The following is a 24783-nucleotide window of genomic DNA, read 5'->3' as shown; positions in this document are numbered from 1 at the left end:
TATACCTACTACATAAGGCGACACCATGTTATCAGTTATTGTGTTCTTTCACAATCTTCTACACTGTTTCTCCTAGCTCTCTCATTTCAAGACTACAAGAGTGCTAACTGAAACCACTGTGTGAAAATCAGAAAGATGAGCTCCTCAAAATCCCAGGCCTAGATTTACAAGCTGTTCCCTTCATAAAGAGCAGCAGTAATGCCAGTGCTTTATTCTGCAGGGAGTACAGCAATATCTTATAAGTATAGTCCCTTCTATCTGACTATTCACTAGAAAAACAGTACTCCTTTCTCCCTCAGAGTATGGTCTTGTGAGTTGTCTTGTACTGTTACCAAACAAGGGTATGGCCAAGAAGGATAAAGACTACTGCTTCTGTCTCTGCTAGCAGATGTTGCCTAATTAGATAAAGAACCATGGGCTTTATTTATTCATATACATGTTGCTCAAGGTCTAAACCATGCTACAATATGAATATGTATATGAGTGTGCTCACATACCTGCAGAACAAATAAATGAAATACTGAAACCCACGACTGGCCATTCTAAGGAGCACATCCTGTTGCTCACTCTTGTTTTAGTATCCACACATGATCACCACATGATATGGACCAATACTAGGATTTTCACACAGTTTATATGTGTTCCATAGGCATGGAACAATTTAATTGATAAAGGGCTGTCAATTGTGGGATGGCATACTAAAGGGATTTTAGTGAACAAATACAAGTTCTATTTAAAAAATGATACCTGATGACTATTAGTACCAAAATGTTTACATGGGCAGATTCCTTTTGGAAATGTACTTTTTGTCTTCTCTGAAAGGACATAACACATACCACTAGTAATTTGTTGACTAAATATATTCTTTATCCTCACCCGAAGATATGTTTATTGATTTTTTAGAGAGAGAGGAAGGAAAAGAGAGAGAGAAAAACATTCATGTGAGAGTGAAACATTAATCGGTTGCCTCCTGTATGCACAGGGGATTGAACCCCGCAACCTAGGTATGAGCCCTGACTCTGGAATCAAACTGGCAACCTTTTGGTGTATGTGATGATGCTCCAACCAACTGGGCCACCCAGACAAGGCTGTTAAATATGTTTTTTAAAAGATAATTTTCTCTCTCCTCTCTTTTTTGCTTATTGAGAGTTTATTTTTAATCCATTTAATCAAGGCACTAACTGTTTCACTGTTAGTCCACATTAACATTAAACATATAACAGTTACTCCATTATTCAATGGTGAATAAAAAGCTTCTTATTTATGTAGGTTTACATACATACAATGTCTCATTGACTATTAAATATAAATTACCATTAATATTTTCCAGGGAAAAGGAAGCCTAAAAATTAAGAGATATTTATTTTGTTTTTGTATTTAAGTACTGTTTGGGGGGTGATTTCGTCAGTTTCTTACTCATTCTTCAAAACTCTTTGGGAAGCTAGCACACGAGAATACAGCTAATGAGTGATAAAACTATAACCAAGGTCCAAACAGAAAAATCATGCTCTTTCCATTAAACTATGCTGAGGCATACATGAGAAAAAACTTTTGATTCTGCTTTCTAACATTATTTTACTACATTTAGCCACTATGCAAAAAAGAATCTTAATCAAGTCTCCAGCTCAATTATTCAATGTAATTCCAGGGTTTTAGTAGTATTGATAAAGTCTAAGGCCATCTTATAATTGAAGTTGGGCTGGCATATAAGTATCATATCAGTGAGTACTCACCACTCCTTAACGATCAAGTCTATTCACAACTTCTCGAACCGTGGCTATGAAGTTTTCATTGTCTTGGGGATTAGCTAAAATAATACTGTGCAGTCTGTTCATATATGAGTCAATGGTGTCCAGTGTAGGGGTCTCTCCACTTCCTGAAGCGAGATAAGAAGAAAAAGTAAGAAAATCCTCCCCATTTGGTTTGACGATAACACAGTTAAGTGAATCCACAGTAAAAGAAATTATGACTCTAATGTGGTCTCCTCCACAGACAAAATTTTAATTTCAGAGCAGAGACTTTTACATCTCAAAGAAATGAAATCTACATATTCTAAATAAACAGATGGGTATATAATTGCTGTACAGTATGTATGATTAGCTGCATATAACAAAAAGTTAGAGACTCTCCCAGTTTTCTTCTGTGACTTACTTAAACATGAAAAAAATATATAAGAAATACTAGTGTTTGTTTTCTTCTTCCTCCCCCTTAAAACAAAATTACAAAGCAAGCAAATATACATAAGACAAGTGATCTAAATCAGGATTTACTATTCAGTTTCCACTGTTCTGAATATCAAATTAAACCTAATAGAAAGTAAATTATATCAAAATATAACTGGAACAAAATTTAAATGAGCAGAGAACCTGAGATTTTGGGTAATTGTAGCCAACAATGAGATTTTATTACATGACCCACAAAAAACCCTGAGGGTGAAAAACCCCTTTTTTTTACTGATTTCACTCTGTGGGGGGAGACTTCAGCCTCATCACACCAATACCAACATAAACACCACCTCCTGCTTTCTGAAGTGCTCAGTTAAGGATGGCATTACCAGGTAAGGGCATGCTGGCAAAGCTGCTGGTCAACACCTGCCGTAGGGTCTCCAGGTGCTGTTGTAAGACAGTGTTGCGGCTCCGCTCCTGGATCACATCCACCTCCAGCTTCTCCACTGCTGTGCGCATGCTCTCCACATGCTTCTGCAGCGCTGCATTCCTCTCTTCAAACTCCATGTTGGATTTGCGAAGCTGGCGAAGCTCTGCCTCCCGAGCTGAGGGCAATCCCCCCAAATACACACATAACACATGGAGGAATAGGAGTCTCTGAGGAGTCCCAATGACTTTTCCAAGGATGTTCTGCTTAGCTCTCTCTAATTAGCTACCCCACCTCATCTCCCTATTCTCATTATGGCCTTCCAAATTAGCAATTTCAGCAATGAAATGCCTGGCTCCCCAGAGATAATTTAATTCTTAAAACTGGTTATACTCTATACTAAAATTTGCAAGGAACAGTTGCAATTCCCAGTATTTCTGTTTGTTTTTTAAAACTATGCAATAAAAAGCCTGAGCGGTTTCACTGGGGAACAATGGGACAATGGGCAACCACAGCTTTGGGTTCCATCTTTCCTACAATGAGGTCAAATTTTGCTCTTAAGTATTTTATATTTGGGACACCATGTAGGTTTTCATTTGCACAAATGGCTCCAGGCTAATAGTTTGAATGCAACTACATTAGCGACGTATATTTATTTGCTTTGGGCAGAGACTAAAGCAGTTTTGACAACACTGGCCTAGCTTTCCTTCACTGGTCTTTGAGTAGCTACCTTTACTAGAGAGTAAAATACAAGCAATTTTCTTCTTCCAGACTGGTCCAAGGATCTGGAATACTACTATCATTACTTTTGAGCAATGTATTCCTCCTGAGAATAAAATCCCCTGTCACAGACCTGAGGAACACAAAATGATACTTCAGTAATCACCTTTGCTGTGGTTCAGGAATTCCTCTGTAAATATAGGGATGTCAAAAACAGACCGTTCCTTTACCTCTGTTTCTTTCTGTAAATCAAGAGTAACAAAAACAGTTCTGGTCAAGATGGAAGAATATATAAACATTGTGCTTGCCTCCTCCCATGACCACATCAAAATTATAACTAAATTATAGAACAACCACCCTTGACGAGCTGAACAGAAGTTCTATAACTAAGGATATAAAGAGGAAGCCACATCAAACCTGGCAGGAGGGGCAAAGACACAGAACAGGCAGGTCCCCCATCCATGTGTGGCAGTTAAGAACTGGGAGAGATATCTCAGCTTCAGAGGTCCCCACCATGGATAGGTGGGTCCCAGCCCCAACCTGGTACCCCAACCCAGGTCTCTAGTGTTGGGAAGAGAGGTCCCATAACTTCTGGGAGTGAAAACCAGCAGAGACTGTGGCTGAGTGAGATGGAGGTTGCTGGAGTCCCAGGGATTCCACTTAAAGAGCACACAAACAGACTTACACAGACTCATTTGCTGAGCTCCAGTGCTGGGACAGCAACTCGAAAAGCAGGGACCTACAGGGAGGAACTGAGTTGTCTCGCTCCGGGGCGAGGGCTTCAGGGGAAGCTTTCTCCCAGACAGATGTGCTGGAAGAGACCACTGTTCCTTTGCTGAGTCCTCCCCACACAGAGCCAGCAGGTGGGTGCCACTGTTCCTCTGCTGAGTCCTTCCCCACTTACTATACAGACACAGGCAAGCACCACATCATATGAGTTACAGAAGATGTAGAAAGTAAGAAAAGGTTAAAGAACCTGTTTCAAGAAATAATGGCAGAAAACTTCTCTAACCTGGTCAAGGAAAAAGTCACACAAGTTCAAGAGGCACAGAGGGTCCCAAGCAAAAAGAATCCAAAGAGGCCCATGCCCAGACACATCATAATTAAAATGCCAATAATTCAAGACAAAGAGAATCTTAAAAGCAGCAAGAGAAAAGCAATCTTTTACTTACAAAGGAGCTCCCATAAGGCTGTCAGCTGACTTCGCATCAGGCCAGAAGGGGATGGCATGAAGCATTCAAGGTAATGCAAAATAAGAATCTGAAACCAAGATTACTTTATCCAGCAAGGCTATCCTTCAAAATAGATGGTGAAATAAAGAGCATCCCTGACAAAAAAAAAAGGCTAAAGGAGTTTATCACCACCAACCCAGCAGTGCAGGAAATGTTAAAGGGACTGCTGTAATTCAAAGTAGAAATATATATAGAGAGAAACATAGGCATAAAGAATTAAAATGGCAATAGATGAGTATCTATCAATAATGTAAATGGATTAAATGCTCTAATAAAAAGACATAAGGTGGCTCAGTGGATAAAAAAACAAGATCCAAATATATGCTGTCTATAAGAGACTCACCTCAGAACAAAAGACTCATACAGCATGAAAGAGAAGGGAGGAAAAAATTTTTCCATGGAAATGGAAATGAAAAAAAAGGTGGGGTAGCAATACTCATATCTGACAAAATAGACTTCAAAATGAAGACCATATTGAGAGACAAAAAATGTCATTACATAGAACTAAAGGGATCGATCCAACAAGAGGATAAAACCTTGATAAACATATATGCACCCAATATAGGAGCACCAAAATACATAAAAAAAAAAATTCTGGAGGACTTTAGGGGAGAGATCAACAGAAATACAGTCATACTAGGGGATTTTAACCAACCACTGACTTCACTGGATGGATCTTCTAGACAAAAAATCAACAAGGAAACGGTGACCCTAAAGGACACACAAGATCAGATGGAGTTGACATTTACAGCACATTCCACTGCAAAGCTGCAGAACAGACATTCTTCTCAAGTGCACACAGGACATTCTCAAAGACAGACCACATGTCAGGAAACAAAACACATCTCTACAAGTTCAAGAAGAGTGAAATCATATCAAGCATCTTCTCGGAAAACAATGGCATGAAATTAGAAACCAACTACAATAAAAACACTAAAACACATTTAAAAACGTGGAGGCTAAATAGCAATTTATCAAACAAAGAATGGATTACTAGAGAGATTAAGGAAGGAAAAGACTTCCTGGAAACAAATGAAAATGAACACACAACAACCCCAAATCTATGAGACACAATGAAAGCAGTCATGAGAGGGGAAGTTCTTAGCACTACAGACCTTCCTCAGAAAACAAGAAAAACTTCTAATAAATTCTCTAACCCTACAACTTAAAGGCTTAGAAAGAGAACAACAAGAAAACCCAGAGTAAGTAGAACAAAAGAAATAATAAAGATCAGAGCAGAAAAAAATGACATAGAGACTAAAAAAACAATAAAAATGATCAATGAAACAAAGAGCTGGTTTTTTAAAAAAGATAAACAAGATTGATGAACCATCAGCCAAACACATCAAGAAACAGAGAGGACCCAAATAAACAAAATTAGAAATGAAAGAGGTGAAGTAACAACTGATCCAACAGAAATACAAAGGACTGTAAGAAAATACTATGAACAACTATATGCCACCAAGCTGGATGACATGGATAAATTCTTAGAAAAATACAACCTTCCAGATCTCACTTATGAAGAGTCACAAAACCTGAATAGGCTGATAACTACTAGTGAAGCTAAAGCAGTAATCAAAAAACTTCCAGCACACAAAAGCCCTGGTCCGGACTGCTTCACAGGGGAGTTTTACAAAACATTCAAAGAAGAACAGCTATCCTCCTCAAACTATTCCAAAAAAACCAAGAGGAAGGAATAATTCCAAGCTCATTTTATGAGGACAGCATTATCCTAATTCCAAAACCAGATAAAAACACTACAAAGGAAGTGAATTACAGGCCAATATCCCTGATGAAAATAGATGCTAAAATCCTCAACAAAATATTAGCAAATAGGATCCAGCAATATATTAAAAAGATCATACACCATGACCAAGTGGGATTTAGTCCAGGGATAGAAGGCTGGTAAAATGGTCAGAAATCAATAAATGTGATACATCATATAAACTGAAAAACAAAAATCACATGATCATATCAATAGACACAAAAAAAGCATGTGACAAAATCCAACACACTTTTTTTTTTTTTTGTTTTTAATCCTCACCCAAGGATATTTTTTCTTTGCTTTTCAGAGAAGAGTGGAAGGGACAGAAAGAGAGAAACATCGATGTGAGAGAGACATTGATTGGCTGCCTTCCACATGTGCCCTGACCAGAGCCAGGGATCAAGCCTGCAACTGAGGTCAGTACCTTTGGCAGCAATTGAACCTGGGACCCTTTAGTCTGCAGGCTGATGCTCTATCCACTGAGCTAAAGCAGCTAGTGCCCAACACTCATTTTTGATAAAAACTCTCAATAAAGTGCGAATAGAGGGATCGTAACATAATAAAGGACATATATGACAAGCCTACTGCTAACATCACATTCAATGGGCAAAAATTAAGAGCATTTCCCCTAAAAACAGGAGTGTCCACTTTCACCACTCCTATTCAACACAGTACTGCAAGTCCCAGCAACAGCAATCAGACAAGAAGAAAACATAAAAGGCATACAAATTGGAAAGGAGGAAGAAAAACTGTCGTTATTTGCAGATGACATGATATTGTACATAGAAAATCCTAAAGCCTCCACCAATAAAACTACTAGACTTAACAAATGAATCTGGTAATGTTGCAGGATACAAAATTAACACCTAGAAATCGATGCCATTTTTATACACCAATAATGTATTCTCAGAAAGAGAAACTAAAAAAAAAAAAAATTCCATTTACCACTGCAACAAAAAAATTAAGATAATTAGGAATAAATTTAACCAAGGAGGTAAAAGACCTGTACTTGGAAAACTACAAGATGTTGCAAAAAGAGATAGGAGAAGATATAAACAAGTGGAAGAATATACTGTGTTAATGGGTTGGGAGAATTAACATCATTAAAATGTCCATACTACCCAAAGCAATCTACAGGTTCAATGCAATCCTTATTAAAATACCAATAGCATATTTCACAGATCTAGAACAAACACTTTAAAAATTTATATAGAAACAAAAAAGACCCTGAATAGCCATGGCAATCTTGAGAAAGAAGAACAAAGTTGGAGGGATCACAATACCAGATATCAAGTTATACTACAAAGCAACTGTAATCAAAACAGCTTATTCCTGGCAGAAGAACAGGCATATAGATCAATGGAACAGAACAGAGAACCCAGAAATTGACCCAAGCCATTATGCTTATTTAATATTTGACAAAAAAGGCAAAAACATAAACTGGAGTAAAGACAGTCTCTTCAATAAATGGTGGTGGGAAAATTGGACAGATACATGCTAAAAGGTAAAGCTAGACCACCAACTTACACCATACACAAAAATAAACTCAAAATGGATAAAAGACTTAAATGTAAGAAATGAAGCCATAAAAATCCTAGAAGAAAACATAGGTAGCAAAATCTCAGACATCTCTTGCAGCAATATGTTTGCCAATACATCTCCTAGGGCAAGAGAAACAAAGGAAAAAATAGCCAACGGGACCACATCAAATTAAAAAGCTTCTGCACAGCAAAAGAAACCATCAACAAAACGAAAAGGGAGCCCACTGTATGGGAGAACATATTTTACCAATGACACATCTGATAAAAGGGTTAATATCCAAAATTATATAAGGACTCATACAACTTAACAAAAGGAAGACAAACAATCTAATTAAAAAATGGGGAAAAGGACCTAAATAGACACTTCTCCAAAGAGGACATACAGATGGCCAAGAGACATGAAAAAATGTTCAGAGTCACTAATCATCAGAGAGATGCAAATTAAAACCACAATGAGGTATCACTTTACACCTGGCAGAACGGCTACAATCAACAAATCAATGAACAGCAAGTGCTGGCAAGGGTGCAGAGAAAAGGGAACCCTAGTACATTGCTGGTGGAAATGCAGACTGGTGCAGCCACTATGGAAAACAGTGTGGAGTTTCCTCAAAAAATTAAAAATGCAACTGCCATCTGACCCAGTGATCCCACATCTAGGAATATATCCAAAGAAATCTGAAACAGCAAACAGAAAGAATTTATGCACCTCTATGTTCATAGCAGCACAATTTACAATTGCTAAGGTCTGGAAACAGCTCAAGTGTCTATCAGTAGAAGAGTGGATAAAAAAGCTATGGCATACTTACATTATGGAATACTATGCAGTTATAAAAAAGAAGAATCTCTTACCCTTTGGGACAGCATGGATAGAACTGGAGAGTATTATGCTCAGCAAAATAAGCCAGTCAGGGAAAGACAAGTACTACATGATCTAACTCATATGTGGAATATAATGAACAAAATAAACTGATGAACAAAGTAGATGCAGAGACATAGAAGCATGGAACAGACTGAGGGATCTCAGAGGGAAAGCGAGGGTGGGGGAGCAGGTGGGATGAGATTAATTAAAGAATTTATATGCTGCCCGGTTGGGTGTGGCTCAGAGGTTGAGTGTCGACCTAGGATCCAGGCGATCAGGGTTCCATTCCCAGTTAGGGCGCATGCCCGCGTTGCGGGCTCAATCAATGACTCTCTCACCATTGATGTTTCTATCTCTCTCTCTCCCTCTCCTTTCCTCTCTCTGAAATCAATAAAGATATATTTAAACAAACAAACAAACAAACAAAAACCATTAAAAAAAAACCACTTATATGCTTATATGCATAACATATGGACACAGACATTGGTATGGGGAAGGCCTGGGGGTGGTGTGGATGCGGGGTGGAGGGGATCAATGGGGAAGAAAGAGAACATCTGTAATACTTTCAACAATAAAGATAAATTAAAAAAACACAAAAAAATAGAAACAAGATGGCGGCAGGGGTAACAGCTGCACCCGCGGCCTCCCAGAACCTCATCAAAATTACAACTAAAATACAGAACAACCATCACTCAGAGTCTCCTGAAATCTGGCTGAACAGAAGCCCTATAACCAGGGACCTGAAGAAGCACCGAGACCTGTAGGAGGGACAGAGATGTGGGCAGATCGGGGCTGAATCCCGGAGACACAGCCAGAGGCCCACAACCAGTGCCACGCTTTAAACCCAGGAGGAACATCTTGGTGGAGGTTTCCCGGAAGAACGAGAAACCTACGCCCACATCAAGACCCCAAGCCAGGGCTCCAGGGCTGGGAAGAGACGTCCCCACAACTTTGGGCTGTGAAACCAATGAGGACTATCACTGAGGGTCCTGGAGGCTGTGGGAGCTCCAGGCTTTCCTCTTAAAGGACCCGAACACGGACTCACTTGGATGCCCTCCCTCTAAGCCCCAGAGCGGGGCAGCAGATTAAAAGAAACCTGGGACACTTGGGGAGGAACTAACCTGCCTGAAATCGGGGCCAGAGCTGGAGGGGCAGCTTCCTCCCGGGCAGAAGACCTGGCAGAGGCCATTGCTCCTTTGGCGAGTTGTCCCGGGACACAGATGGCAGGCAGGCGCCATATTTGAATAGCCAGCACCTGACTCACACCTTTGGCCCTGCCCTGATCATTCCTGGAGGCCCCACCCCTCCCTGCCTGCAAGCTTATCCAGGTCATCTCCAGTGGCTTTTCTACACAAGTGGCCTCTCGAGCCTCATGCTTAGGACTTTCCTAAAATCTCTCAAACAAGCAGCAGCTATATTTTGATAAGTGGCCCCAGGCCTGGCACTAGTGGAAGCCTGCATTGGTTCACAGCTTGGCCTCTCCTGGGCTCCTCCAAGCCCAGCACAAGTAGCAGCTAACTACGGATTGCTGTGTAGCTCATGCTGGGGGGGCCCTGGGCAAGGCACTGGCAGAGGCTGACTTTGCACCTCTCAGGAGGCCCAAGGGAGAGTGCACCTGGTGGTCAGAGTCGACCACGCTGGATTACAACCCTACTACATCCACAAGTGACACACTCAAGGGGCGCACTTGGTGAATACCAAAGCTTCACTGAAGTAAATCCTGCTCCATAGGGGTGTCTCCAGCACAGCAGCTCTTCAGCTGTATTGCAGCTGGTCCTCACAGCTGATTGGCCTGGGGGTCAATTCCTCCCAGGGACACCAACAGCAACCAAGGCTCAACTACAACAGGACAGTGCACACAGCCCACACAGGGGAGCACCTAGAAGGCCCAGCTCAGGTGACTGGGGAGGCTGAGCCACTGGACCCTACGGGACACCTACTACACAAAGCCACTCTACAAATTCCAGGAGACACAGCAGCTCTACCTAACGCATAGAAACAAACACCAGGAAGCAGCCAATATGCAGAGGCAAAGAAACAGGTCACAAAGGAAAGAACATAAGAAATCTCTAGAAAAGGTACTAAGTGAAATAGATCCAAGCAAGCTAATAATACAGAGTTCAGAATAATGGTTATAAGGATGCTCAAGGATATTAGCAAGAGTATGACAAAAATAATTGAGAAAATCGATGACATAATAAAGTACCAATATGAAATGAAGGCTACACAAGCTGAAATGAAGAATAATTTACAGAGAATCAACAGTAGAGGATGCTGAGAATCAAATCAGCAATTTGGAACATGAAGAAACAAAAAACACCCAACCAGAAGAGCAAATAGAAAAAAGAATCCAGAAATGTGAAGACAGCATCAGAGCCTCTGGGACAACTTCAAGAGGCCCAACATTCGTATTATTGGGGTGCCAGAAGAACAAGAGGAAGAAATTGAAAACCTATTTGAAAAAATAATTACAGATAACTTCCCCTACCTGGGGAAAGAAATACACTTACAAGTCCAGGAAGCACAGAGGGTCCCAAACAAGAGGAACCCAAAGAGGCCCACAGCAAGACACATCATCATTAAAATGCCAAAGGCTAAAGACAAAGAGAGAATCTTAAAAGCAGCAAGAGAAAAGCAATTAGTTACCTACAAGGGTGCACCCATACGACTATCAGCTGATTTCTCAACAGAGACTCTGCAGGCCAGAAGGGAGTGGCAAGAATATTCAAAGTGATGAAAAACATGGAACTACAACCAAGATTGCTCTACCCAACAAAGCTATCATTTAGAACTGAAGGTCAGATAAAGAGCTCCTCAGACAAGGAAAAGCTAAAGGAGTTCATCACCACCAGACCAGCACCACAGGAAATGTTGATGGGTCTTCTTTAACAAGAAGGTAATGAACAAGAGAATCTGATGAACTAAATGGATCCAGAGACATTGACGCATGTAACAGACGATCATATTTCAGAAGAAGAGGGCAGGGGGGGTGGAGGGTGTGAAGAGATTAAGGAAGTTATGTGCATGTATGTATATCCCATGGACACAGTCAATAATGTGGTGGGGTTCTGGGGAGGGGGTGGGAGCGAGGTGGAGGGGGTCAATTGGAGGGGGAAATGGGACTTCTGTAATACTTTCAACAATAAAGATAAATTAAAAAAAACCAGTTAAAAAACATTTAAAAAAATATAAGAATAAAGTCAATTTCAAGATATTTGGCTGCCATTTCTACAATTTGAGGTTGAAGGCATTATAAATATAAATTATAAATGTCTTGGCACTGTGTTTAAAATGTTACATAATATAAGACTGTAAAGAGAACAGTGGGAAATGTGAACTGAAGAAATTACTAGTTAAGTCTGAAGATTCTTAAACCTTTATAATGTAAAGAACAGTTAAAGAAAGTCTAGAAATCATTCTTATAAAAACATGTTAAAGCCAGAGAAAGAATGTATGTTTCCTACTCTGCCACCACTAGTCTTTTATATTTGAACACAAATATGATTTGGTGTCCAGTAGAAAAGCTAAGCAGTTAACAGCCTATGGGGTAATTCTGACAGCCAAATTCCTGTTTTCATCCTGATGTCTGCCTTGTAAAGGGGGCTGAGTTTGTGAACTTCCTGCCAATGGCAGATGATCAAGAAAGACATCTAATAGAAGTCTGAAAAAAATGTATCTACTTGGGGAAACTTTCAGAGTGCTTAATTTTACCCTTCTACTTCTTAAAGAAAGCAAGCAAAGTTTCCCAGATAATTAAAAATAACAAAAGTATCATCAAAACACCCAGTTTCAATCTGCAAAGCTCTACTTGGAGCCAGTTCCTAATGGATTTCAAAGAGAACTAATGTATGGCAAAGAAAGGCTAATTTCAGAAGGGATCTTCTGAAACATATTTCACAGTGACTTTCTCTTGACTTTGCTGGTTTACCATATGCTTTAACTCTGCTACTGGGTTGCTGCAGATAAACAGAAAACTTATGACACACAACTCCAACATGTTCAAAGCAGAACAGATATAAGCATAAGTCCACAAATGACTTAGGATAAAGTCTTAGGACTTTACTGTCTGACCTTGCTCATTCTCCTACTTGACTGAACAGGCTTATATAAGATCAGTTACCTAGACATAAGTCTAAATATCTCCTAGTTAGATGGGTAGGTGAGGATGCTTGGCTCCCATTGCCATGGTACCAAGAGCCTCTCAAAGGCCTTGAGTCTCCTCAGAAAGCTAACTCTCTTCTCTTTTTACCAGAAAGCTAACTATATAAGGGCAGAGGACAGCATGAGGTAGGGGCATAAACACACTGCCCCTTGGTACAGATTGTTAGATTGCAAAATAAGAAATAACAAAGCAATTAAATGAACCTGTTCAGTCTCTGAATGGCAACAGAGAAATTCTACTTAACAAAAGAGTGGTAATAAAAAGCATCGACACCTTTCCATGCCTGAGTACACCATTCAGCACAAAGAAGGTCCTTCTCTGGGCTCAGATATACTTAAGCTACTCCAAGGGCTGCTTAGGGGATTCAAATCATAAGGATTTCATTACTTCTTCATTGAAGGGGTCTAATTTTTTCAGGTTGATTTTCATTTTGTCAGTTCTCATAAATTAAAGGAGAAACAAAATTATTGTTTCTATCTTAGTCCTCACAAGAGATGTATACACTTTCTTGAGTAACACTACACCGATTCCTGGGTCTAGCTGGCTGGCTTTGGATTTGAGAGGAGCAAGAATACCCTTTCTTTGATTTTTAATTCTATATATTGTGTAGAGAGTAAGAGAACAGAGGCCCTTCTGAACTGAAACTATTTTGCTGTGACCTAGGCTCAGGGTCCGAATTTCAGTGTGTGATATGCTTAAGTGCCCTTTGCTTTAGGGAATGTGCTTAATGTTGTATGCCCAGCTGTAGTCCCCCACTGCTATGCAGAAGGGCTTGAATAGCTTTCAGGTCAGGAATCTTTAGCTTTTTTGAGTACCTTCCTTGGTAACAATGTCTTAGGAATCCAATTTCCATTTAGAAATACAATAGGTTTCTTACTATACACAAACCAAATCCTTTCTGTCTTAACGGGAAACAAATTTTGCTGACATCTCAGACAACCGGGCACATTTTAACTTTCAACATTGTTTACTTTATTCCATACAGTGTGGCATGTGTTGCCAAGAATGCTAGACTGGGATACATTGGTCTGGGTTTCATTCCTGACTCTAATTCAGTGGTGATTTCCTCACCAACAAGAGGAGGCCAGTTGAGACTTCAGGTCTTGGTATTTTTGAAGTTCGAAGACTATTCTATTAACATTTGTAATTTTACTAATAAGCACGTATTTAGAATCTAGGATGTTTTAGGCACTTTACAAGATATTTGCTGTTTTATTAACTTACTCCAACTCTGCTCAATCCATTTACTCACCCTGAGGTGACCCCATAAAACTTGGGTCACCTTGAAGTCCTGATTCAGTTCCTCTTTCCATGGGGCCTTCTGTGGCTGCTTTTCACTCACAGTACTTTCTTATTTTTCTGAACTCTTCTTATACTAAGATGTTATATGTAAGGAAATCAGTGTGTAACCCTGAGAAAAAAGACACCTAGTATGAAGGGCTCCTGGTGGATAACTGGGCTAAAATTTTAGTAGAACATGAAAAATTTATACACTCCAAAGAGAAGCCAGAGTATGGGCTAAAATTTTAAAAAACAGCCTAGCAGCCATTTCTACACAGAGGCCTCTCATACAAACTGCTCTTCAAGGTAAAGCCCGCACTGAACTGCCTGACCGCACTCTTGTTTCCAGACTTGAGCCAGCCCTTATGAAGGAGTTCCTGGAATCTATTTCAACCAATAGCATTGAGGTTTTCCCCATCCAATCGGACTTAGCTTCCACAAAGCAGAGTGGCTCTGATCTGACCAATCAGGACAGTGCCTTTTGGACCAATCAAAATGCAAGGTTTTGGCATCCTCATTTGCATGAGGACAGGCCAAACCAATCAGGGACCAGGAACAGAGACTTCCCTCCATATAAGCCAGCTCCTGTGTGGCTCTGGGAGCTCATTTACCCTTGCCACTGAAGACTGTTTCCGTTGATGAGCTAAAACACAAGATATCGCACTGGAACAGGGCGGAGAAAACTAGCGCAGGCCAGAGCAGATCGGCACAGAACATAGAAGACCAAAGCACAGCAGAGCAGATCAGTGTAGCAAGGAGCAGAGCAGAGATGTATAGCCATCAGGGGAGGGGCCTGGCCCTAGGGCTGCCTCACAGCTGAGCTATTTTCCACTAAACAAAGTTTCCTTCCTCACCTCACCTCAAATTGGGGATTCCTGTCGGTTTTGAATTGGCACCAAACATTAGTTGGTAGTAACTATGTTTACTGTTAAATCAGTTTTTTATTACACGTGTTTTGAAATTACCTAGTTTAGTGAATATATTCAATGAAAAATAAAAATGGATAAAGTGAGGAACACTAATTAGGTCAATAACCTTACTAAGAGAGCTTTATCCTACTATACAGACATTTGAGAAACTACTCTGGCTCTCCACCTACTCCCTCCTTCTAAAAAATTTTTTAAATTTGGATTAACGTATGTCGCAGGGAAATCATAGAGATTTATTCCTTTACATAAACCATAGAAATTCATACAATACATCATAATGCACTTTAATAAAAAGCTTCATTTCTGAAATCAGCAGCTTCTATGACTAAATCTACTAAATCTTTACTGACTGCATCAACTTTAGTGAATACAAGAATTCCAGCAAAATCCACAGTGACGAAAGGAGCCAGTAATGACAAGAAAGTGTAAGATCTAGTACTTTAGATTATTGTCTGAATTCTCTTTTTAACCATTAGGAACAAAGAAGCCATAAAGAATGCTCAATAGGGAAAAAAAAGTATGGAAATGGCATGACATTGGTGGGTGGGCACACAAAAAAGAGAAATAAGTAATTATACTAGTATCTGGCAATATGGAAAGCTTGCAGCACAACACAATTATGATTTAAAATATAAAGCATACAGAGACCTCTGGTCAAGATGGCAGCATAGGTAAGTGCAGTACTTGGAACCACCTAAACTACAGAACCATTATTCAGAAATGCCTAAAATCTAGCTGAACAGAATTACTATACTAAGGATAGAAGAAAGAAGCCAGACTGGTAGGAGAGGCAAAGATGAAAAAGGGGCTGGTCCCATACCCACATGTAGCAGTTAAAAATCAAAGGTATATTTTGGCTGCCCAAGTCCCCACTGAGAAGCCAGGAGTCCAGCCCCACACCAGAACTCCCAGCCCAGGGTTCCAGTGCTGAGAAAAGAAGTCCCCATAACTTTTGGATGTAAAAACCAGTGGAGACTGTGGCAGAGAGGGAGTATTGGGGAGTCCCAGGCATTCCTTTTATTTTTATTTTTTAAGTTTATTTTTAAAAGTATTACAGCTATCTCCCTTTTATCCCCCTACTGACCACCTCCCCCTCCCCCCAATCTGCCCCTCCCTGCAAGGCCTTCACCAAACTATTGGCTGTGTCGATGGTTTATGTATATATGCATGTAAATTCTCTGATTAATCTCTCCCCATCCACTCCCCCCACCCCCTTCCCACTGAGATTCATCAGTCTGTTCCATGCTTCTTTGTCTCTGGATCTATTTTGTTCTTCAGTCTATTCTGTTGATTAGATTCCACATATGAGTAAGATCATGTAAAAGTGAGTCAGGAAGAATCAGAAAACCTAAATAGGCTAATCACAACTGATGAAATTGAAGCAGTAATAAAAAAACTCCCAGCAAACAATAGCCCTGGTCTGGACAGCTTCACAGGGGCGCTTTCTAATTCTTTAAGTTGTAGGGATAGAGTTTACTAAAAATTTTTCTTGCTTTTTGAGATAGGCTTGTAGTGCTATGAACTTCCCTTTTAGGACTGCTTTCGCTGTGTCCCACAGATTATGGGATGTTGTGTGTTCATTTTCATTTGTTTCCAGGAAGTTTTTGATTTCTTTTTTGATCTTACTGGTAAACAATTCATTGTTGAACACATGCTATTTAGTCTCCATGTGTTCGAATGTTTTTGAGTGTTTTTACTGTAGTTGATTTCTAATTTCATGCCATTGTGATCTGAGAGGCTTGATATGATTTCAATCTTCTTGAATTTGTAGAGGCTGGTTTTGTGTCCTAACATGTGGTCTATCTTTGAGAAGGCCCATGTGCATTTGAGAGGAATGTATATTCTGCAGCTTTGGGGTGAAATGCTCTATAAATATCAATTACATTCATCTGATCTAGTGTGCCATTTAGTCACTGTTTCTGTGTTGACTTTTTGTCTGGAAGATCTATCCAGTGAAGAGTGAAGTCGTGGGTTGTTACAATCCCCTAGTATGACTGTATTGCTGTTGATCTCTCCCTTAAAGCCCTTAATGTTATTATTGATAGGTCCCTATTTATTGCCATTTTAATTCTTTATCCCTATGTTTCTCTATTTCTTCTTTATTACAGCAGTGCCTTTAACATTTCCTGCAATGCTGATTTGGTGGTGATAAACTTGTTTAGCCTTTTTTTTTTGTCTGGGAAGCTCTTTATTTCACTATTTTGAAGGATAGCCTTGCTGGATAGAGTAGTCTTCGTTTCAGATTCTTGTTTTGCATTACTTTGAATACTTCATGCCATGCCCTTCTGGCCTGTAGGGTTTCTGATGAGAAGTCAGATGACAGCCCATGGGAGCTCCTTTGTAGGTAACAGATTGCTTTTCTCTTGCCGCCTTTAAGATTCTCTTTGTCTTGAATTTTTGGCATTTCAATTATGATGCGCCTGGGCGTGGGCCTCTTTGGATTCTTCTTGCTTGGGACTCTCTCTGCCTCCTGGACTTGTGTGACTTTTCCTTGACCAGGTTAGGGAAGTTTTCTGTCATTATTTCTTCAAATAGGTTCTCTAACCCTTGCTTACTTTTGACCTCCTCTGGAACTCCTATGATGCAAATATTGTTATGTCTCACGTTGTCCCACATCTGTCCTCCTGTTTTTTGTTTTTTTCTTTTTGGATCTTTGATTGATTTTTTTCTACCCTGTCTTCTAATTCACTGATCTGATCCTCAGCTTCCTGTAATCTGCTGTTTATTCCTTCCAATGTATTCTTTATTTCTGCTATGTCATTCTTCATTTCTGCATGATCATTTTTCATAGTTTCCATATCTTTTTTCACGCTGTTGAACATCCTTACAATCAGTATCCTGAACTCTGTATCTGATAGATTGCTTATCTCCATTTCACTTAGCTTTTTTTCTGGAGGCTTCTCTTGTTCTTTCATTTGGGGCTTGTTTTTTTGTCTCCCCATTTTGGCTGCCTATTTGGGTTTGTTTCTGTATTACGTAGGCCTGCTAGGACTCTCAGTCTTTTTGGAAGGTATCTGGTGCAGGCCAATGTCAGACGCTGTTTGTGAGTGGCCTTGAGTACCCTATTTGGAGCTATCAATAACCCACGGCTTGAGGTCCTCTCTGTTGGTGCTGGGCGTGTTTGGACAGGACCAAGATGCACGCCAAGGTCTGCTTTTCCAAGACCCGGGTCCAGAAGCAGATCAGGCAAAGAATCAAAGCGCTGTGAGGTTTTCCTCTGCCTACAGGCTGACTTATCTGATTTTCTTAATGAGCCTCAGGCTATAGAAACTCCATAGGTAGGTCGAGAGGTTTTCCAGCAGTGCGGCACAATTGCTTCCCCCTCAGGGAAAAGCTGCTTGGAAGGTATAATGTCTGCCTGTGAAAGATGTCCTCTGCAGTATGGGGGAATGACCGGGTACAGGAATCCAGAGGAGTGCCCTCTGAGCTCTTATGTTCAGAGCCCACAACCCTAGATTCTCCTCACACAGCTCCAGTCCACTCTGCCCTCCTTCTGCTGAAGTCCAAGGTTAGTGGCTGCACACTAAACTTTGTGCACTAGCTCTTTAAGAGGGTGCCTGCATTTCTAGCAGTCTCTCCCTGACAGATAGAAACCCTACTGCTTTTCACAGCCAGATGTTATGTGGGCACCTTTCTCGGTTCTGGTGCTCTTGGCTGGGAAGCCAAGCCCCCCCCTCCCCCCAGCTGAGATCTCTCTCCAGACCTCCTGTGGGAGCCCAGCCAGCCCTCGCACTTCCGCACTTCCTACCAGTCTTCATGCAGTCTCCACTTTTCCTCCTTGGTTATGAGTGTGCTCTCCAGCTTGTCTTCAGTTGCAGTTGATTATTCAGGGTGGTTTTTCTATATTTTAGTTGTAATTCCAGTTTGGTCCCAGGAGAGTGTTAGTGTAGCTTCTACTCAGTCTGCTGTCACCTTTAATATCCTCCCAGACATTCTTTTTAAAGGGCCCATACATTGATTTACTCAGACTCACTCACTCTGAAGTCCAGTGCCGGAGCAGCAGCTTGAAATGCACCAAGGACATATGGGGAGGAAATGAATTGTCTGACTTCACAATGAAGGTTGGATAGGCAGCATTCTCCAAGACAGAAGTGCTGGCAGAGGCCATTGTTACTTTGCTGAGCTCTGTCCCTACAGAGCCAGTAGTTGGGCACCATATCTGAGTCTCCTGGATTAACCTGGATAACACTGTTTGCCCTGCCCTCTGATTCTCTGAGACCCTGCCCCACACAACTTGCAGGCCCACCCAAGCCGTTTCTAGTGACTTTTTCATACAAATGGCCTCTCTTCACTCATGTTTTGGACTTTCCTAAAATCTCTCAAACAAGCAGCATTTGGCTTCTGTGTACCCCTTACCTCTTGCTAAGTGGCTCCAGGCCTGGCACTAGTAGCAGCCAGCCCTTGTTCACAGCCTGACCTCTCCCAGGCACCTTCAAGTCCAGCACAAGTAGCAGCCATCTGCAGAGGGCTCTGTAGCTCATGCCAGGTGGTCCTGGGCAGGACACAGGCAGTGGCTGACCTTGGCTAGTACACCTGGTAGACAGCTTCAGGCCATGCAGATTATAACCCAAATACCTCCCGAGCTACACACTCAAGGGGCAAACTCAGTGGGCACCAAAGCCCCACTGAAGCTATCCTGCTCTGTGGTGCTGGCCCCTACACAGCAGCTCCTTCACTGTAGTTGCAGCTGGTCCTTGCAGCCCATTAGCCTGGGAGTCAGTCCCTCCCAGTGACGTGCCAATGGCAATCAAGGCTCAACTACAACCTGAGGATACTCAGGGCCCACACGGGGGAGAAGAGGCAACTGGAGTGCCCAGCTCAGGTGACTGAGAAGAATGTGCTGCTGAACCCTATAGGACACCTACTACATAAGGCCACTCTACCAAGACTGAGAGATGCAGCAGCTGTATCTAATATACAGAAACAAACACAGGGAAGCAGCCAAAATGAGGAGATAAAGAACCATGTCCCAAATGAAAAAACAACAGAATTCCATAAGAACTAAATGAAATAGAGGCAAGCAAACCACCAGATATAGAGTTCAAAACAATGGCTATAAGGATGCTCAAGAAACTTAGTGAAAACTTCAACAGCATAAAAAAGAACATGGAAATCATACCAAAAAACCAATCAGAAATGAAGAATACATTAACTGGCACAAAATACTCAAAATGATTAAAAACAAGAACCTACAACCAAGGTAACTCTTCCCAGGAAAGCTATCATTTAGAAGGCAAATAAAGAGATTCCCAGACAAGAAAAACTAAAGGACTTCATTACCACCAAACCAGTATTATGAGAACTGTTAAAGAGTCTTCTGTAAGAAGAAGAAAAAGAGATCAAAATTATGAATAACAAAACAGCAACAAACATACATTTATCAATAATTACTTTAAATGCAAATGGATTAAATGCTTCAATCACAAGATATATGGTGACAGAATGGGTAATAAAACAAGACCCTCACATATGCTGTCTACAAGAGACTCACTCCAGATCAAAAGACACAAAGACTGAAAGTAAAGGGTTGGAAAAAGGTATTTCATGAAAATGGAAACAAGCCCAGCTGGCATGGCTCAGAGGTTGAGCATTGACCTCTGATCTAGGTGATTGTGGTTTGATTCCCAGTCAGGGCACATGCCTGGGTTGCGGGCTTGATCCCCAAGGGGGTGTGCAGGACGTAGCTGATCAATGATTCTCTCTCATCATTGATTTCTCTCTCTTTCTCTCTGAAATCAATAAAAACATTAAAAAAGAAAGAAAGAAAATGGAAACAAGCAAACTAAACAAGCTGGGGTAGTGATACACCAGACAAAATAGACTTTAAAACAAAGACAAAAAAGGACCAAGTAACTCCACTTCTGGTTATTTATCCAAAGAAATCCAAAACATTAAATTGAAAAGACATATCTTTATTGTAGCACTATTTACAATAGCCAAGATATGGAAGCAGCCTGGGTGTCCATCATTAGCTGAGTGGATAAAGAAGTGGTGCATATATACAATGGAACATGATTCAGCCATATAGAAAGGATGAAATCTTGCCACCTGCAACAACGTGGATGGGATCTAGAGGGTATTACACACTAAGTGAAATAAGTCAGACAAAGTCAAATGCCAGGCAATTTCACTTACATGTGGAATATAAAGACAAAAATAAAGGAGCAAGCTGAACAGAAACAGACTCATAGGTACAGAGAACATTTTGATGGTTGCCAGATGGGAGGGGAGTTGTGGGGATGAGTGAAAAAGGTGAAGGGATTTAGAAGTACAAATTGGTAGTTACAGGACAGTCACAGGGATGTAAGTATAGCAAGGGAATATAGTCAATATTATTGTAATAACTATGCATCGTGTCAGATGGGTACTAGATTTATTGGGGTGATCACTTTGTAAGTTATATAAATGTCTAATCATGGGATGGCACACCTAAAGGTAATATAGTAGTGTATCAATTGTAATTTAAAAATAAAAAAAGTAAAAGATACAGTTTTTCAAGCAAAAAAAATTCAAAGTATTTCATCCTAGTTAGAGCACAGAGATGTTGTATATAACTACATTTACATTGGATTTATATGAAGAATAAAATGCTAATATTTACTATGCTTCTCATTTTATAATTCATGATAAAATCTATTTATAATAAATATTTTTTAGTTGTGAATCTAAATGTTTTCCTAATGTTCTGAAGGTCACCAATACCAAATTAAGTGTGAAAACTAAAACCCCAGGATAAATAAGTGAGTATTTTGATGAAATGATTTCCTTGATTTAGTAAAAAAACCAAATACATGTAAAAGAATACATGAGTGCTCTGGCTGGGTGACTTGGCTGGAGTGTTGTCCCATCCACCAAAAGGTTGTGGGTTCGATCCCCAGTCAGGGCACATCCAGGAGGCAATTAATTGATGTTTCTCTCTCTAAAAATAAATAAACATGTCCTCGGGGGAGGATTCAAAAAAAAAAAATCAGAAAATTCTTTTTGTATAAATTTCCACTGTTATTTCAACAAATTGGGTTTGTATAAAAATAAATAAGTCCTTGCCCTGGCTGGTATGGCTCAGTTGGTTGGGCACCATCCTATGCACTGAAAGGTTGCTGGTTCGAGTCCCAGTCAGGGCACATGCCTGGGTTGCAGGCTCAATCTCCAGTAGGGAGCATGAAGGAGGCAGCTGATTAATGTTTCACTCTTACAGTGATGTGTGTGTGTCTCTCTCTCTCTCCCTTCAATCAATAAAAATCAATTAAAAAATCAATAAAAATATTTAAAGTAAATAATAAATAAGTAAATAAATAAATAAGTTCTTATGAATGGCTTCCTACCTGCAAGGGAGTCATGCTAGGTGATATGGGGTTGGGTACAAGATGGAAACTAGACTATGCATGCCTTTAAGAAGTTACAATCCAAAAGTCTGAATAATGGAAGCACTTCAATAACCTCAACACCAGGCTAGATCAGCTACACACATAAGATAAATATAGAGAGCTGTGAGGGTTAAAAGAAGTGGGAGGAAACAGGACAAGCTTGAAGGAGGAAATGGAATCTGATGACTAGAATTTTGAGAGGCAGAATGGGATAATGGAGGATATATGTGGAAAAAATGATCAAGGGAAAAAAAGTATTGTCATGAAAAAAATCATTTAGTCCTCCCAAGAGACAGGATGAAATAATACCTTGTTTCTCTAATGCACAACATTATAGTTTAGCAAGCAAAATGCGCAAGTGTGAGAAGATGCAGTGACTAAGGAACGACAGACTAGTTGTGGGTGAGGCGTCTATGCAGTGTTTCCTGAAGGAGGGGAACTTAAAGCATAGGCACGAGGCAGAGAAGGATAGGGCACCTGGACGCCAGTGAGTTGTAAGTAAAAGTTTTTAAGACATGTAATTACAAATTTTACTTTCTTATAGCCATATATAGTCATGTGCCATATAACACTGTTTTGGTGAATGACGTACCACATACAATGGAGGTATAAATAGAGCCTAACTGTGTGGCAGGCTATACCTTCTAGGTGCGTGTAGTGCACTCTTAACGATGTTTGTGCAATGACAATCACCTAATGACACGTCTCAGAACATATCTCTGTTAAGTGGCACATGGCTGTATTAACCGTAGCCTACATATATATATTTAAAACTCTCTATGCACCATAGCCAACACAGAGAGGCCTAAATTCTATATTCACACACAGGAACGTAGGCCTAAGTCCTACTGAGGAAGTTGAACCAAATGGAGGGGAAAAGGCCAAGTAAACAAATATGTGCCAGTGAGGAAAGGAGGCATACGAACCAAATATTGTCACTTGTGCTCTGTTGACACTGTAGCTGAATATTTCATTTTAACCAAACGCTGTATTCCCTAAATAACAACAACTTGTTTTTGAGAGTCAGAGTAAGGTATTTGATGATGATAAACTACGGTCCAATTTTAGCTTTCAGGTACTCTTCATTTCTATATCTCACTCCAAATCCCAGCCATCTTCAGCATTTAAACCCAATACAATTTTTGGACCACAAGAAAAAACTGGAGTTAGGGGCTGTATAGTTCAAGAGCACACTCACAACGTAAGTGTCTGTCATATACTATGAATCCCTGAGCTAAAGCAACTCGCCCAATCTGAATTATGGAATAGGAAATACTCTGCAATTAAAAAAAAAAAAAGCCCAATAGCATTTCAAAATTTCAAATAACATTTTATAAATAAATTAAATAAGTACAAGAGTGCACACACATACACACAACACATATATGTGATATATAGAAAGAAAGCTAATTACCTCATGATCATGAGTGGCCTGTCTGGCTGCATCTAAAAAATATGGAAGAATAAGAGAACATTAAGTTGAAAACAAAACAGAGAAATAAGTAGACCCAAGGAAACAACCGTGCCAAACCACAAAAACTGCTAGTATATGTAGGCTATCACAACATATGATATTTTCTCTCATGGCTTTGTTAATCAGTTAGTCAACAAAACTTAAAGGGAACACCGTCTGAACAGCAACAAAGTTCTTACCATTGAGAAGAATATGGTGGGAAGGTGAAAACAAAACATATGCCAAAGGCTGTTTGCACAACATTACAGTTTAGTAAGCAAAATGCCCAAGTGTGAGAAGATGCAATGACTAAGGAACGACAGACTAGTTGTGAGTGAGGCATCTTTGCAGTTTCCTGAAGGAGGGGTACTTAAAGCAACACTTGTAAAGCTGGGAGGAACAATTTTAATGAAGAATAAAAGATCCATGAAGACGAGGATCTTGTCTATCTTGTTCACCATTGCTTTCTCAAAGGCTAGGTGAGAGGCTGATAAGTAACAGGAGGTGCTCAATACATATTTTTTGAATGTATGTATACATGCATGCATGCATGAAAAGGATGATTATTTGAGGCTGGGAGAAATGGCACATAAAAAGTTTAGAGGTGTTAAAGCAAGGCAGTTGTGTGGTTTAGTAGACAGGCTTGTTTAGAAACAGAGAAATGCCTAAACTGGGAATTAGAAAAAAAGTACAGACAACTAAAAGTGGTCTTGGAGCAGAAGCCAAATTGTTGATACTGGATATAGAAATCAATTGGAATTTATAAATGAGAGCAATGTGATTTTAATAAAATTTCAAGATGATGCTTATAGATGCTTGTAAGTGAATGCAGTATAATAGAGAAATGATAGGAAGACATCTTTTATATTTATCATTCTAATAGTA

At 40.1% G+C, this 24783-nt stretch overlaps 1 protein-coding gene across 2 annotated transcripts in view; it reads right to left on the bottom strand.

Moving 5' to 3' along the window:
- HMG20A (high mobility group 20A) overlaps positions 1 to 24783 on the bottom strand; it is a 90565-nt gene that overhangs the window by 3819 nt on the left and 61963 nt on the right. For both annotated transcript variants that reach the window (XM_016214198.2, XM_087824080.1), the window contains exons 6-9: positions 23860 to 23891; positions 3479 to 3554; positions 2555 to 2770; positions 1734 to 1876 (exon numbers count right to left, since the gene is read on the bottom strand). In XM_016214198.2, coding sequence (XP_016069684.1) covers positions 1740 to 1876; positions 2555 to 2770; positions 3479 to 3554; positions 23860 to 23891 — 461 coding nt within the window. In that variant the 3' untranslated portion in view covers positions 1734 to 1739. The remainder of the gene's footprint in view (positions 1 to 1733; positions 1877 to 2554; positions 2771 to 3478; positions 3555 to 23859; positions 23892 to 24783) is intronic.

Source organism: Miniopterus natalensis, chromosome 1, assembly GCF_054644295.1.
Source record: "Miniopterus natalensis isolate mMinNat1 chromosome 1, mMinNat1.hap1, whole genome shotgun sequence".
NCBI classification, from domain to species: Eukaryota; Metazoa; Chordata; class Mammalia; order Chiroptera; family Miniopteridae; genus Miniopterus; species Miniopterus natalensis.
Note: the sequence above shows the minus strand (reverse complement) of the source record. Positions and strands in the feature narration are given on the sequence as shown.